The following is a 17,215-nucleotide window of genomic DNA, read 5'->3' on the forward strand; positions in this document are numbered from 1 at the left end:
TAAGTTGGCAACATTTCATCAGACTTTTCTCATTCAAAAGGCACATCCCAAGGTTCTTCAATCACGATGGTGGAAAGATATTTGGTGCAGCAGCTGAGCATTTGGGCTCAGTTAATTTAACTTTTCTAAACCTCAGTGCTGTCATCTGTAAGATGGAGATGATAGGAAGATTAAGTGAGATCATGTGTACAGAGTGCTTAGCGAGTGCCGTGGTGGAAAAATAGTGAGGATCTGACTTTAAGAACCAGCCACGATCATTCCTTTCTGAACATTCTATTGATTATTTAAATTAAAGGAGAAAAAAAAAATGTTGACCAAATAAGATACAAGATATATTTAACATAAACCTGAGTTTGATGAGGAGAAAAATCACGCTCCAAAGCAATTGAGTGGACAGAAGCCAAAAGATTTTTTTTCTCTCTCTCTGCTCTTCTGTAGAATTTAGTAGAGCTCTGAATGAATGCAGTTCACTTCCTAAGCTCTCTGTAAAGACTAAATGATTTCAACCATAATACAGCGTGTACTTGGCTTCCTTCACAACCAGTCTGAGAGTTATATTGACCTTATGCCATTCCTAACTGACCAAGACACAGTTCAGTCAATCAGAGAATAGCAGGAAAAATCTTCTTTTGAGGTGCTATGTTCTGCCAAGTCACTGACTCCTTCAATCAGGATTGATTACAAACACCCAATTATGAGGCATTTGGAACCTGATCTGAACACTAATCTTGTCTCTTGTTCTTCAGGCTTAATGATCATTCTTGATGAATACTACAACGGCAATTAGTTAAGTTTATTTTGTAGCCTCCTTTACAAGTACACACACACATGCATATGTGTTTGTGTGTGAGCTTCTGCCCAAGTATGTCGGCATGCGTGCAAGTACCAAGCTTTAAGCTGGAAAGAAAGGAGCTGAGAATACGCAAGCTGGCTGAAGGCATATGTCTCAGTTGGATCAATTTTTAAGTGCCTGCTCCCCAAAGTGAAATCTGGAAATGCCATGTACATGTTGATTCAATCTGATAAGATTTCAACTAAACCTTCTCTTTTAGCTTCTCATAAAGGTTGTGTCTTTCAAATGACAGAAATGTCTAACACACAAACAACTCTGTAATACTCAAAATTCATTAGGATCAAATGTGATGGCTTACAGTAAGAAATAATAAAGAAAATTAATTTTATTAAACACATGGGGTTCTGTTCAAATTAAATCAGTGTTCGTGGGGTGAAAATCAAAAGGAAGAAAGTAGATAATTATCTGCCTGAGTAGTAACCAAGGATGCTGCTGGTGGTAGCAACACCACCAGCCAGGGGTTGTTCTGAGAAGGGTTCATTCTGACCCACTCAATAGTTTTATAATTGAATTGAGCTTGGTGGTGGTGCAGCTCACATTGTCCATATTAGCAAGTTATGTGAGATCAAAACCAGCAATGAAAAGATGAGGAATTATAAAGCAAAGGAAGAGTTTTTCAGAATTTGCCTTATAAAGCAGGCTCCAGACTAAAAACTTCGTGTTTATTTTACATAACGATAGTATATGCAACAAATAGAAGATATTTCTATAGTAGTCACTGACAAAAATTAGAAAATGCTTCAGTAGGATTATAGGGTTTTTTTTTTTTGTTTTATTAGAAAGGGAACAGGACACAGTTTTTAAAATCTCCATTCCAATGAATTGCACTATAGTGAAAGGATAATACATAGAGAATTCTAAACTTATGGTTTAGTTTTGTTTGGTTTTGAAATTTATAAAAATGGAATCACACAAGTCAGGACACTAGTTGCCCTTGAGGCCAAAGGTTAGTGACTGAAAGTGGACACAGGGGCTTCTTTCTAGGAAGTTGGGTATATTTACAGTGGGTTGGTTACATGGATGTAGTCATGTTATAAAATGTTCTCAAACTTTACACTTATTCTGTGTATTTTTCTAGATATAGATGATATTTTAATTAAAAGTACATATACTTCTGTATTTTATATAGAAAATGGAGAAGTAGTTTAGCATAAAATACCCACTGTTTTCCATAAAACAAGGCCTTTGTTTTGGTCTACAAGACCGAGACTAGAGTGAGGCACTTGCCTTGGATACAAAAATGCAAAGAACTCACTAGTCAAGATAAATAATATTTTAATGAAAATCTTAAAAATAAAAATTAATGCAAAAGTCCATGCTGAGCAAAGCAAATAAAGGCAAAACAGAAAATATTACTTAGGGAAACCAAAATTGGAACTTGTATTCCCCAAATTGCCGATATACATTTGATCACTGTATAATTAAATTTCTAGGAATAATCAGATTTGAGAAAGAAAGGGCAGATTAATTTTTATTCAGTGAGTTTATAGTTTATTAAAATAAATGAAATGAGTGATGTTTCAAAGTTTGTAACAACTTAGGTAATTTTAAAAGTAGCATTAAAGAAACAATTCATGATTTATTTTAACAAAATCCCCAAACTTAAAGTTAATCTCTATTTAATTATAATTTTATTGTAACTAAACTTCATATGAATTCACAAGAGTGAAATCTTCCTTTGATTGCATTGAATTAGGAAAAAGGCACCTATTATTGGTCACATGAAAAAGAGATTCTGAATCTAAATTCTAGATAGTAAAGCATCCATGCTATCGTAGCTTTGTGTTTTGATGAAATCCTACAAAACAGCACTGACAATAAGGCACTAAGTCAGGAATTCGTCAATAAGAAGACTACTACTGGGCTTTCTCCCTGCAACAGTGCCACCTTTTTAGACTCTCTTTCTGGAGCTTCACATTCATTTTCTAAATATTTTTAACCCAATGTCTGTGAAATTTTTATTGCTCCCCAGATGACGACATCTGATCTGAATGTAACCACACACCTCTTTGCTCAGCAGTATTTGTCACAAACCATTATAAATTATCATGCTGATAGGTTGCATTGCTGGGAAACCGGAAAAGTTCCATAAATTCTAACTACTGTATCAATGACATTCTTGTTTATTATGCAGATATAAAGTTTTATGAGATTCAAGATGTTTGCCTTACCACCGAAGAAAACTTTAGTGGAATAGGGCCTAACTAGCTCCATGCAAACACTGAAAACCATTTACAATGTACAATGAGCATTGCTTTCTGAGAAACACTCAGACAAAGCAGGTCATTTTTTTTCTTTTCTGCTTTTAACTGTACTTTGACACTTCCCAAGGATGGAAGATTTTGCTGGTGCAAAAAAAAAGAGAAATGATTTCTTCCATTTCCTTAACACCTTCTCCTCCTCTCAGAACATTCTCTAGCCCCCCTCTCTTATATCAACATAACAATAAAACCAGGCAGTATATCTAGCTAGAAATCCTAGCACCATGTTAGCCCTGCTGACAGATGCTCTACTCACAGCTCTACCGAATGATTGATCGATACCACACTTTGCTCAATAAAAGAATTCAGGGAGTTATAATATTGTGTTTTTGATGCCTATTTGTAATGAAACCTGACTCAGTGGTGGCACAAACATAGATTGTTGCATTTTAAAACTATCAGTCACAACTTTCACAAATTCATTTTCTCTAAAGGAGAGAAAATTCATTTCTCTACCCCCCGATAAGTACTTTCTGTAAGGTTAAATCCGTAGTTTGCTCATGTTCTGGGTCAGTCTTGGTATTAGTCACATAAAAAGTTGTGATAAATAAATCACATAAATAAATAAAATACATTTGATTGTATTGTTAAAATTATGAAATAGTTTTTTATTTAATTATAAATAAAACAGTAAAATTTAAGTAAAAATTCTATTTCTACCAGAACTCATCTATGTAATTACTTATCTATCCCTATACCTTACAGAAAAATAATTGTTTACTTGGGTCTCAAGAATATTTCTCTATAAGCAAATGTGCTAAGGAATCGAATTCTTGAGCTTTCACATGGTGAAAGTTGACTATACAAATACTGACAGTTTCAAAAAAATTACAGGCTGTATTTATCTGTGGATAATTCCATTACTGAATCAATATATTTAGTTTGACATATGCTTAGTTTCACATTTCCAAATGTTCTAACGATCACCAAGTTTTTAAAGATACCATAAAAATGGTAACTTCTGAGGGGAGCTTTTAACATTTCAAGGAGGTCTCTTGACTACCTCATTATCCACTAACAGCAACTTTAAGACACTGATGCAACAAGTATTTCTTGCTGCTTGGACATATAACATAGACATGTTACATAGCTGAGAAAGCGAAAGCTATTAAACATCTCAAATAAGACAACAGCTTGTTCTTAACTGGAAAGGTAAATAAAAGCTTACAAGCTCTATGAATATGGTTTATTATAAGTACTTTTGTATCGTTTCGAATACAATTTTGGAAGTAGCCTAATATAAACTACAAACTACAACAACAACCAGAACCCAAAAACTATGGTTTTACACATTTAACATACACTTTTGAAGTTTATGAATTTGTTCTTCCAAGAGTTTCTGGTAGTTTCCATTTTTTCTAGGATATTCTATCCCCTATAAGTTCTAAAGCTGTGGATTCTCCTCAGGGCCTTTACAAAAGGAGGCAAGAATTATGCCACATTTGCAGAATTCCAACTACAGCCTTCAAGAATGATCAGGAGTCATATGAATCAGTCTGAAAAGATAGTGACTGCACTGTCTTAAGTTGATCTTCCTGTATCATTTTTGGAATTTTCATTGATAAAATGATCAGGGAGCAACACTTCAAAACATGGCACAAAGATACTACTTTCCATGCCATAATGTTCACTGACTTCATTAGGCTTAAAATATTGGCCTTTTAAGACTGGCCAGGAGATGACACCGTCACAAAGAACAAACCCTCATTTAGTATAATTAAGAAATCGCCTTACTCTGTAGCATTGGGAAAAAAAAAAAATCTCACTATCATAATCACAAAAACAATCTTCTTGGCCATGTCAGTTTCTTGAGTACCTTCGTAATATCACTAACATTGTCTCCTTCTATTGTAATTAACTGCTTGCTTATCATCTTAAAAAAAAAGGAAACTGAAAAGGTGCTCCCCCAATCCCACCACACTCTGCTTTACCTCGTGGCATGGCAAATATTACTTAAGGCTTACTGTGTGCCAGACACGGCTGTAAGCACTTCACATGTATGAACTCATTCAACTGGCTTCCGTTTCTTACACTTCTACCCCAGTTGTGTGCTGCAGCTGGCATGCACCAGCTCACAAGAACCAACTGTACACATCTCTTTGCAGGTCTATGCACAGTGACATCACATGTGTAGTTTGAAATTGGCCATGGAGGGAATATTTACACTGCAGAAATTGGCAAATATTACAAATCAGGACTTGACCCACCGCCTCCCAAGATCCAGTTGTTAAATATGTACCAGAGTACCATTGCAAATAACCACTAACTGTTCTGAATTCTTTAGCTATTTTATATTAAACATATACATGGTCATAATTTTCAGATAAAGATTTAGTAAACATAAGTTTATTGAAATTTAATAACACCTTATTTTTAGGAATAATGTTATTACTTGAGTATGGCTTATCAGAGTTTCTTAAAAATATTATAGCAGTTTAAGTATTATCAAAAACAAAAGTAAAATAAAATGAAATAGAGAGCATGTCTCTAGGTTGTCTAGGTGATTGACACTGTAAAAACCACCATACAGAATATTAGCAAAAAAAAACCACACACACACACACACACACACACACACACACACACACACACAAAACACCACAATGAACTCCCTGTTTTCTAGCAGTCACTGTAACACTCTAGTAATGACAACTTTAACACAAGATTAAAAAATCAATTTAATGCCCTGAAGCACTTCTGAATCACAGAATAAAAATTAAATTAGAATCGGCATAATTTTATTGCACTGTAGTATATGCTGATTATTTGGAACTTGATCAACAGTATATGATGTATGCTAATTCTCTAGCCAATAGAATGTTGAATTAACCAGATGACCTCATTTCCCTGACCATGAAAAAACAGTTTAGCCTACCAACTCAGAAGGTTGTTGAGGACTTCCTACAGGTGAGAACAGTTTCATACTATTCTGTTCTTCCCTCAAAGGATATGTGTTTGCAGATAGAGTGGTTTTAATAATGAATGCGCCTGTATAATAATGTTTATATCCAATCAAAGTAGTAACCTACATACATTGTATACAATTATATCAAGCTGACCCATTTAAAAATTTGCGAAACATATCAGTCCTTGAGATACAATTTAGAACTGAGATTTAAATAGATTATTCTACTTTGCTAAAACTAAAACTCTCTATTTACCTAAACTTCATTAAAGATTGATAGTCAGGTTCAAGTCTCTGGAGAATATACCAGGCACAGGATAGCAGAATGGGATGATGTGGATAAGACAGACAGGTCTGCAGGATGTCCACAGAAAAGAGTAAATCTGGCTCTTCGTGGACTGCTGCCTGCAACGTTAAAACATACTTTCCATCCTGTGGAAAGCTACACATGAGTTCTTTCACACAAAGTGAGGAAATATAATTTAGACTGTCTCTATAGTGAGAATGTTTTCATAATAATGAAATCTGTCATAGTAACTTAACAATGCTTAGTAATTTAACAATATAAGGAGTTAGTAAAACTAAAGCAGATGGATAAAACACTGATTCATATTTGAGTGCCATTGTATTCAGTATGTGCCAACAATTATTTTTAGCATTTTCCATAAGAGACTTGCAATCATTAATCTACTGTAAAAAGCCCCTCATCCGATTTATTCCTATTTTTTATCAGTGACAATTTGCTTTTGTCATGTTAAACTCAGTAAGATACAGTTCTTAAATCACAAAATGTGCCACAGATTTGTTACAAAATATCAAACTGTCCATGCAATATATGTTAGTGACTTGCCATATTTAATGAGAGTTTGGGTTTCTAGTTCTTCCCCTTTCCAGGAAAGAAAAAGAAACACATCCATACATTTCTTAACACAAGAGTTCCAAAACCAAAAGTGTTAACAGGAAAAAGAATATGAGCGGTTGCACATTTAAATATAATCTTCCTTGTTTAGGGAACTCAGAAATCACTTAACATAATTTAATTTCCATACCATTGACATATGATCTGGCCTAGATTGGAATCACTCCTGGATCCATTTATAACCCAGATTGTACACACAAGACTGTCCCCCTTAGACGTTCGTGACCACTAGATGGTGCTGTGGTGCCCTTTTCAAATACATTCTCACTTACTTGCAGTCTCTGTCCTCCAAATCGAAGTGAGGGTTGAAGTTGATCATAATTCTCTGGTATGGCTCGGGAGCCTGAATCAGCCATTCACATTTTTCACTTGGGTGATAAGAATGAGGATAACCAGGAGATGTAAGGTACCCCGGGCTTTCAATTTTTATAATATCGCCACATTTATCTGTAATAAAGATAACATTTTACTAGATCTTGCCCTGACAACCAGTTAGGTGTTCTAACTTTGTATATAAATTACCAGCTATTAAACATTCCATAACTTCTTATGGGGAACTCCGGGAGGCCCCTTCAGGTCCTTCAAGTGGAGCTGATAGCAACACCTCACCAAGGAACGCTTTGATCCCAGGAAGGTTGGCTCAGGAGGAAAGGGGACTGAGATCTGACAGGACTTGACCCTCAATCCTCACAAACTTCTGTCCCAAGAAAAAGGTCTTCTAAGATTAAAAACATTAAATTCCCTAAATGGATGTTAACATGGTCCCCAGGGAGCTTCTGCTAGACTTAATTATCCCCCAAGAAATGTAATCGCATTAAGTAGCAAGTTCTAAGTGGAAGGTGACTAAATGATGCCATTCGACCCCTTGTGTAGCTTTTGATGATAAGCCTGCTCTGTGTCATTGATCAGCGGGGATTGTCTTCCAAGACAAACCTTTACTGTTGTTGTTTTATCTGCCCATAAATCTGAGTAATTTTGAGTTATCTCTGTTCTTGAGATTCAGATCAACACAGAACAAAGTGTATTTGGTGAAGCAGAAATAATTCTACTCTACTGCTCCAAGTAAAGTTGCTCCGCTTGGAGGCCAGATCAAAGCAACTGGGCAGAAAGAAAAATAAATAGCCACACAGCATTAATTCTAATTACCTAGATGTTGGAAGAAAACAAAAAAACAAAAATAACCAGACAAACAAAACAACCACCACACAGGTCTGTTATCACATTTGGTAAGCCCCATTCTCACATTCTGGGAAAAGTGAGCTAACTAGTTTTGAGCTTTCATTTCAAAAAATCCGATTGCTGAAGCGATTCACTAAAAGCCAAATAAACCAATCTCTGGGCTACTTTCTGTTTGGTATAGATTCTCATTGTCACTTTCTATGATGGATTTCATATGGAGAGCCTCAGCCTGAAATACTTCCACATTTATTGTTGCTTAATTTTGAACAATAAAAATTCAGTGCATAAACTATGTAAGAGGAACAGGTATGAAAGCAGTGAAATATATAAGCCTATCAATCACAAATTTTCAGTAATGGTATATATAGATTTTAATATTGCATCTAATAGATTCCCCGTGGAAAGAGAATGGCATTCTTTGCTCTCAGCATGAATTTATAAATCTACAGAATTTTATTACAGGAAAACCAGGTCAAATGGAAATGAAAGATGAAGTGCACATCAAAAATGCATAAAGCTACATGCATTACAGAAATCATTTCCCATAAATTAAAAAGAAGACAATATAAATTACATTGTTTTTCTCAGTTACTAGATGTTTCTGACTGTGTTTCTTAGAGCAGGAGTAGCCTTATCCTGGTTCCCTTTGCCTTGGCTTTTAATAGCTTACGGTTTGCCAAGAAGAAATGATGTTGCAACTGGAGTTCAGAACCTCAGCTAATGATCATATTGGACTCTATTGTGTGATTCTACTCAGGCTCTTACATGATTTTAAACGTGCAGAGAACTTGGAAAGTGACCCCATCATGTTAGGTCCCCGCCAGCTCTGTACGAACATCATGGCAGAGTCTGGCATCTGTTAGAGGAGTGAAATAAAACAGCACTGCTTCTAGTCACTCGACAGAGTCACTTCAGAAGACATTTAGGTAGACTCGGTACCACACCAGAGCTCTTTAATCTGTGACTTCTGAGAAAGTGACAGTGTAATAAGATAATGTGGACTGCTAGACTCTCTGGCTCTGTTCAATCTCTCTAGCAGTTGATTAAGAAAGAGCAATTTCTAATGACTCTGAACCATTAGTCCTAAATAAGGTTAATGAATTAATTTAGCAGACTCTGGTACTCAGAGGAGGTGGACATGGCTTTAAGAGGTCTGCTGAATTACAGAAGCTGTGGTCACTGCAAGCATAGCAACATGGCTTTAACCAGTCAAGCTCACTGACAAGCTCAGGTTCTTAGCATTCCCCTAATTTCTACTAAGAAAAGATATATATATATATATATATATATATATATATATATATATATATATGTAGTCATACACACTTATATACATATATATGGCGTTCACAACCTAAAGTCTGAAATCTATTTGCATTAGGTTTCAAATTCATTCTGTGATCACCCCTGCAACTGATTAATCTCAGGAGTTGGGGAGGGTGAGTTGCTGCAATTTCTAAAATCTAACCACTTGGGCTCTTTCAAATGGAGGAGAATGTTATTTCATTCCCTACCAGATTATAGAAATATGCCACCAACTCAGGTTCATTAATAAATTGAACTTCATATTCACAAATCTGTGAGTATATTTTGCTTCCAAGCCCTTTAGAACACTGCTTGGTAGCCGTGGGTGGAAATCTATTGCTTCAATCAAAAAACCTCCAAAAAGCATATTAGATAGATTAACTTCCACCATAAAGACATGATTTAAATTCCTCTTGGTCTGAACCCCCTCCACTTGTGGTCACTTATTAAAACAATATACCTCAGTAAGTAGTGGATGGTCTTTTCTTCTAATTACTTTGATTGAAATCTAAGCCAGACAAAAGTAAACATTTGATAATTAGTTAATAATCGCTGAAGATTTACTGGAAAGATAATTTCATATCCTTGCCTTCTCCTACTTCACAGTGCAAATGAAACATGCCTACAACCAGATCACATTTTAAAACACATTATTTAGGTTACAGTATACTGTTTATAATGCAGCACAGTCTTTCATTTACTTAACAGTGGGTGATTTGTAAAGCTAAGTGGAAGCTGTATCTAGGTTAGGGATTTTCAGATATCCCGGTGCCTTACACTGTATATATCAGATTCCTTTATTGACACTATGAACTTTCATTCATGCTTCAGACAGATTAGGGACGATTTACAAAGGCTGAGGAGGGAGTTCAATCAACCAACAAACCACTATCTCTTGCAGGCACCCACCAGAGGAAACAGTTTAGGGGAGCTGCAAGGGAACCAGGAAGTTCTCCCGGTAAAGCGTTCATTAACTTTCAACAGCCTTCAGATTTTTGAAAGGGAGTCTCATTCTAATTGCCTTTGGGAGGAAACATTATTAAGATAATTGGTGTGCTGATATGGGAAGGTAGGCAGCGCTGCCTTGTAACAGTGGTGGGAAAACCCCCACAGCCAAAGCACCAACTTCAGGAGGGAGCCGGAGGACTTGAAATCTTCCTGCCCCAAACCGACTGGTCTTATTTCTTTATTTCTCCGCCTGGATAAAAAGTTTCTTTCGCCTGGGAGGTGGCTATTCCGGTTTCATCCCTGCAGCGCTGCGTGAATCGTGGCTGGGCGGGAAGCCTCGCCCGGGCCGGGTCCGGCAGCTAGGGAGCCCCGGACCCGCGCTGTCACGCGCGCCTCTGCCTGTCACTTACCGTTGCGAAAAGCGCTGGCCGGGGCGGGGGCGAGGGCGAGGGCGAGGACGAGCGCGGCGCAGAGGAGCTGCGGCCCCCTCTCCATTCTCCCTTCGCCGGATCCCCAGCAGACTCGGGAGAACGAGGACGTGCGGGGAAAATAGAGCAAAGAGGGGAATCTAAACAATCCGAAGCGCTCCAACTCCGCCTAGAGCTGTAAAATCCTCAGTCCGTCTTGGAGAAAGGAAAGCAGCGAGGCAATGCCTTGATCGGAGAGCAAGGCTTCTCTTTTTGTGTCTCAAGTCACTTGCATCCTGTCATTTAGCTCCGGTTTCCTCTCTCTTTTCCCACACTTGTTCCTCTTCCAGGAGCCACTGCCCGGGCCATGTCTCAAAAAAAAAAAAAAAAAAAAAAAAAAAAAGCGCGGGGGGGTGGGGGAAGCTGCGTGGGGGAGGAGGGAGGTGGGGAAGCACACAAGCCAATTTCCAGAAAGAAAGAAAAAATAATCCGGCTTGTCTCTGGGCCGCTTGGAGCCGAGGAGCTGGCGCCCAGGGGAGGTCCGGGGTGTCTGCGCGACAGAGAGGAGCAAGCAATGAGAAGATGAGCGGGAGGCAGAGGAGTTTCACCAACTGCACCCCCGCCTCCCCCACCTCCCGTCTTCCCCCTCCCCTCCTGGAGCCATTCCCTCGCTTCCTCCCGCCCCTCTCCCCGCACTGGCTCGCCAGTCAGTGTCTGACAGGAGACGGGGAGGAACAAGTTTCCCTGGGTGTGCTTTCCCATCCGTCCGTCCGTCTCTACCAGAGGCCCTGCAGGGATCTCTGCAGGAGGGAGGCGCTGGGGTCTGCGCCCTGGGCATGTGTGAGAGGGAGTCGAGGTGGGGGCCAGCGACAGTGTTGGGCTCTGTTACCTCCGCGTGCTCGCTCGGGACCCCAGTGGGGACAGCAGGCAGCTCGCAGAGGATCTCCGGGATCCAGCCGCCAGGAGCACCGAGCGCCCGGGAGGTGGCGGCTGCTTCTCACAGCTCTGAACCCCCGGCCAGCGTCCGCCCGGCTAGGAGCTCAGACTCAGCCCCTGCCATTCCCCGCGGTGCCGGCCGGAGACCTGTAGCAGGGAGCCGCGGGGCTCCCCTGGATGCCCCGGGCCAGGGCTGCAGGGACAGGGCGGAGAGCGAGGCTGGAGCGGGATACGCACCACAGAGCTGGGCAACGGTGGGCAGTGTCGCTGCCACGTTAAGCCGTGTCAGATCACGGCCTCCCTTCCCCGTGACAGGGAGCGCGATTGAGCGCTCATGGTGCCCAGGTAGCCGCCTCACGCCGCGGTGTTGGTGTCCTCTCCTCCGGGGTAGAGGAAACGCCGGAGGGTGGGAGGTGATGCGACTGCCAGCTGTGTGTATGTGTGTGTGTGTGTGTGTGTGTGTGTGTGTGTGGGCGGGGGGCAGCCGTCGTCCGACCCCACCCAACCCATGTCTCGGAGCCCAGGTGATCCGGGTTTGGAAATGAGGGGTTCAGTGGCCCCGGTTTCTGTGCATCCCAAGGGAGGTGGCGCAGTGGTAGCGGAAGAAAGAGATGTGCTCTTGGCAGGGCCCTCACGGTGCCCCCTCCGGGCCGCAGGCCATTGTCACCGACGTCCCTTTAGCTCCCGCCCACTCCTACCTCCCAGAGCGGCGCGTCCTCTCTTGTGGGCGGGATGCCCCCCAGTTCCCTTCCTGAGGCTTTCCCAGAACTGCAGCAGAAGGCTCCCGCGGTTAAAAATAGCAAGGGTATATCAGGGAACAAACAGGTTTGGGCCACCGATTAAGCCCTTGACAGGGGTAAATGCCCGCGGACCTCCTCCGAAGGAGTTCGTGGGGAAGGTGAAAAGGTCACTACATCTTCTGGGGATTGGCGTTTAGGTACACACCCGAAAGCAGAGCCTTATTCCTACCTGGCGCAAAGAGCTGGCAAAGGAGATTTAGGAATGTTGGCAAGGAGACACTGGTCAAAGGTTTTGGCGAAAGAACTAGGGGCGGGACAGGAGAAAGGGAGCCCTTGGCAAGCTGGCCGCTGGCAGAGACCCGGCGCTCGCCGGTCCCGGCTGGGCGCAGTAACGCGCGTCTCCAGAGGTGCAGGCTGGCCCAGCGCGCACGGAGGTGCATCCGCGGCGGCTGCAGTCGCCTCTCGTTCTCTGCAGGTCAAGCTTTCCGACCCGCCCGCCAGCTCCCGGGGAGCCCCCGCCTCCAAGCTGGAGACCCAGCCCCCTGGGCGCCTTGAGCCCGCCCTGCCCGCTAGCGCCTCCTTTCCCGCACGCCTCCTTTCCTTCTCGGCTCCGGGACCCCTGGGAGGAGCGGGCTAAGGAGGTGGCACTAGGAGGCTGGGAGTCCAATGTCTAGGCGGGGCAGAAGGAGCGGTGGCGGGGCGCTGGGAATCCCTGCAACCCCAGCTTCAGCGGGCGGGCAGGAGTCAAGGCAGGGGAGCCAGCCGCACCCAGCGCGGCGGGGAGGGAGGGAGCAAATGCGGTGGAGGGAACCCTGGTGTTGGGCTACGACCGGCGCATCGCCTCCTCCCGGCTGACCTCTCCGTCCCGGCCGCAGCCCCGCCAGTCCCAGTCCCGAGCTGCGTCTGGCGAGCGGCTTCATCAGATTTGTGGTGACTTTCAGCGACCTCAGTCCAAAGCTTGGAGGGAGAGGGGCCTCTCAGAAACTGGCAGGTTAACAGAGCAAGGACACCGGGTGGGTGCAGGGGCCGGAGTGTCCCAGAGTCACAGATGCCCTTTTCTTCCGAGTGGGAACTAGGAGGCCCGCTTGCTACAGGAGCCGGGTTTGACCCGTCTATGCCTCGCCGGGGTGAGCAAGGGGGCACACGCGGGAGACTTGAGCTGTGTTGTTTTTAGAAAACTGCTGCCAATCTCTCTTCCCCTTTCCCTGCTGAGTGTGCATTTCCCAGCCTGGACCCACCCGGCTAACGAATAAAGCCATGAGCTCATGCACTCAGAGAGGGACTGCCCCCACTCCACAACCTCGCCCCTCAGGCTACCTGGGAAGGCCTGCCTGTGCCCGGGAAGGGATCCTCCAGTGAGTCCAAGAGCAAAAAATGCCTGTCTCCTTTCTTGCTCACCAGTTTGAACACTTTTGCCAGGCTTTCTCCAACCAACAAATAAAACATGCACTATGCTCTCTGAGGTTTGTGTGTGTGGGGATATCGTATTTAAGTTCTACCTCAGATTTTTCCAGTCTTAGCTGATGGCCTTTCTAAACTCCTTAGCTCCACACAGCACTGGGTAATAGAGCACCATGGCACTGATTGACAATTGCCAGCTAGTGGGTTGATACAGAGTAAATTGTCCTTCCTGAGAACCTCTTTCCTCTGCTTTTGGATTCCACTAAGTGCTGAAAAGGGTCAGTTTTATATTTTTGCAATTCTCCAGCAAGGGAGACAGACCGACCTTTATAGGAGAATAAGTGATAGAGGAAAAATTTGTCAGTGTTCCTGGGTTGATTTTATTTTAGTCTCAGGAACACATCACTCTTCCTGACATAACAAATCCCCAGACTAGATAGGACCCAGTTCCACTGAAGGGAAGATTCATGGCCCACACTCCCAGAACTATGGTCAAAAGCCCTGGGTGGGCAGTACTCGACCACATGGACCCCCCCCATGCAGGGGCTGCTGCAGGAATAAGGCACTTGGCTTCCACCTATAGAAAGCAGGGCCTGAGCAGTGGTCCATCGTTAAGAATAGACCTGGTGGTAAATGTTTGGTTCCTTTCATCAACCTCTCATTAATTTGTCAAAAATAAGATGAGATACATTGCTCCCACAAGGCCATTTGAACCACTAACTTCCTCAAAGTACTTCAGGTTGTTGTAATATGGAGATTCAGGTTGGTATTTCAAAACTCTATCAAGTCTAGTCAAGTTTTTTAAAGCACATATTTCAGAAAAGCAAAAAAAAATATTTTTAGTAAGAGCTAACCTACATTTGAAATGTAAGAGTGGAACAAGTGAAACTGGGAAAGGATTTAAAATTGGAATTTAAATGAACTGTTATTTAAAATATTTTTATTATAAATGCCCTTCCATTAAATGACTCTATCACTCAAGAGGTATCTTTTGGACCATACTTGTGATTATCTCCTTAATTTGGATTAGCAGAGGAAGAAAATAAACACATGAACCTTTACTTTCTGATCCTTCATTTTTGGCCTTTTCAAAGTTACCTTGAAAATTCTTCAAATATTGGAGAAAAGACTACCATCTAAAGTTTAAAAACAAAGTTACAATGCAAAATTCTTGTAATATAATATGTGCAATAACAAGTTGCAGGAATACAATGCTAAAATTTGAATCATATTAATGGATTCAAAACAATTTTTGGTGTTAGAGGTTAGGGATAGAGTTTGAAAACTGTATATTATTTGCCCTAAAACAATAATCTTAGATTATTCTGTCTTCATTGAATCACTTAATTAAGAAATAGTAATAACCAATAGAAACATTCATCAAACCAATAAAACATCACTAGAGAGAACCTATTCAACATTTCAAAAAGGACTATTTTTAAGTAGGACAATCTATAAAATATAATTTGAGCAATCAAATAAGGAAGCGGCTCTCTTAAAATTTAATTATAGTCTTAAATAGAGAAGGAAAATTTTAAGGAATTTTGAAATAATCAGCAAAAATAATTTTAAAAATATAAAATAAAGACCAAAAGCACAGGTAAGAATTGCTGAATTTATCCTACCACAATTTAATTTTATTTTGTACTTTTATTAGATGACTCTGGCTGCTACATGGAAAATGAGTTATGGGTGGAGCAGGGGAAGAAGTAAAAAGACCAGTTAGGAAGTACCTATAGTGGAATCTAAATAAGAGAGTGAACAGGATCATAGAAGTGGAAATTGGAAAAAGATGTATTCCTGATGTATTTAGAAGATATAATTGACAGGACAGATGATGGGATGGATATGCCAGTAAAGGAGAGGGTGTTGTCAGTGACGACCCTTAAGATTCTCGCTTCCATAACTGGATGGGTGGTGGTGATAGCCTTTGAATAGGCAAGGAACACTAGAAGACAAGTGTGAAAGGAAGACCATGAGTTTGATCTGGTCTAGATTTTCAGTCTCTTTGAGACAAATGAATTAGGAATACAAAGGAGTTGTTTGGACTGGAGATACAAATGTGTGAGTCACTGATATGTAGTGATATAATGTAATAATACAGTAATTATAATAATATTGTAATTGAAGTGGAAGAAATGGATAAAATTGCTAAGGGAATTGGAAAAGGAGGCCGAGACAGAAAACTGAGAAACATTTAAAGGCTGGATTGTCAGGATAAGACAACAAAAGACCTTGAGAATGAGCAGCTGAAGAGGTAAGAGGAAAACCAGGAGAGTATACTGTCTTAAAAATCAAGTAGAAGGGAGATTTCCAAAAAGAAATGCTAGACAAAGGAGTTGAATACCCTTGAGAGTGTTAGTTGGTTGAGGACTAAAATGCAACTGGACATAATGGCATGATAGTTACTGAGAGGTGTTTTTAACAAGAGCCATTTTAGTGGTGTAAATGGAGGGACAGGGCTAGAGACCAGATGGAACTGGGCTAGGGAATGAATGGGAGGTAAGAAAGTAGGAACAATGAACAGAGACAATTCTCTCTCAAAATTTCTACCGAAGGAGAGGAGATAGCTCTGGAAGGAAGAGGTGTGGAGGACAGTTGATGTTTTTCTTTTTTGTTTGCTTTTCAGATGAGGTACTTTTGAACATTCTTAAATGCTGATGGGTAGAACCTAGTATTGGTGGAGATGTTGAAAATAAAGCACAGAAAGCAGGAGGGGCTTTAATCCATAGCCCAGAAAAACAGATTTACCCTAGATTGAAAGAGGGACAGCTCCTCTGTTATAAATCTGTGGGAAAAGAGGAACTGATGGGTCTAATGGCAAGCAGGTTTGTCATTCTGGTGGGGGTAGTTTCTCTCTACTCTCTTGCATTTTCTTCTGTCTCATAGAATAAGGGGAGAGGGACAGTTACGAAAAGTCTACAGAGAGGAATCAAATTGGAGTGAAGACCAGGCTGACCACAGAAGCTGCTGTTATTGCTGTCATTTTGATAATTTCGTAGGTTGAAAATTTGGGCTAGGAACACATTTTCCTAGAAAAATTGGCTAGTCTTTCATGAAATTCACAAAAGTCTGCTTAACTCCTGTTGAAGTTGTAATAGACTATTAATGACATCATTTCAGTTTTAGTGACTCAAAATAGGTGCTCAATAAATGCTTCAAAAAGGGGGATCCCCGCCCAACCATTATTTACAACAAACTGATGAATGTGTCTGTTGATGTACAGGAAAGTGTCACTCCAACTGACTCTTTGAGGTAATGTCTTGCCCCTTAACTATTCTCTTCTTTATTTTCTATCCTCCTAGAGATGGCCAAAGAAGAATTTTAAATGTTCATTTACACCTTACACCAGACATCCACA

At 41.2% G+C, this 17,215-nt stretch overlaps 1 protein-coding gene across 2 annotated transcripts in view; it reads right to left on the minus strand.

Moving 5' to 3' along the window:
- Window positions 1-12,847, minus strand: part of NRP1 (neuropilin 1) — a 137,522-nt gene extending 124,675 nt beyond the window's left edge. The window contains exons 1-3 of one of the 2 annotated variants that reach the window (XM_033105713.1): window positions 11,951-12,159; window positions 10,781-11,327; window positions 7,211-7,385 (exon numbers count right to left, since the gene is read on the minus strand). In XM_033105713.1, the coding sequence (XP_032961604.1) occupies window positions 7,211-7,385; window positions 10,781-10,865 (260 nt within the window). In that variant the 5' untranslated portion in view covers window positions 10,866-11,327; window positions 11,951-12,159. Of the gene's footprint in view, window positions 1-7,210; window positions 7,386-10,780; window positions 11,328-11,950; window positions 12,160-12,682 lie in introns of those variants that run through there. The other variant, XM_033105712.1, reaches the window with a different exon arrangement.
- Between the last annotated feature and the right edge of the window lie 4,368 nt (window positions 12,848-17,215).

This window comes from Rhinolophus ferrumequinum, chromosome 5 (genome assembly GCF_004115265.2).
Source record: "Rhinolophus ferrumequinum isolate MPI-CBG mRhiFer1 chromosome 5, mRhiFer1_v1.p, whole genome shotgun sequence".
NCBI lineage: Eukaryota > Metazoa > Chordata > Mammalia > Chiroptera > Rhinolophidae > Rhinolophus > Rhinolophus ferrumequinum.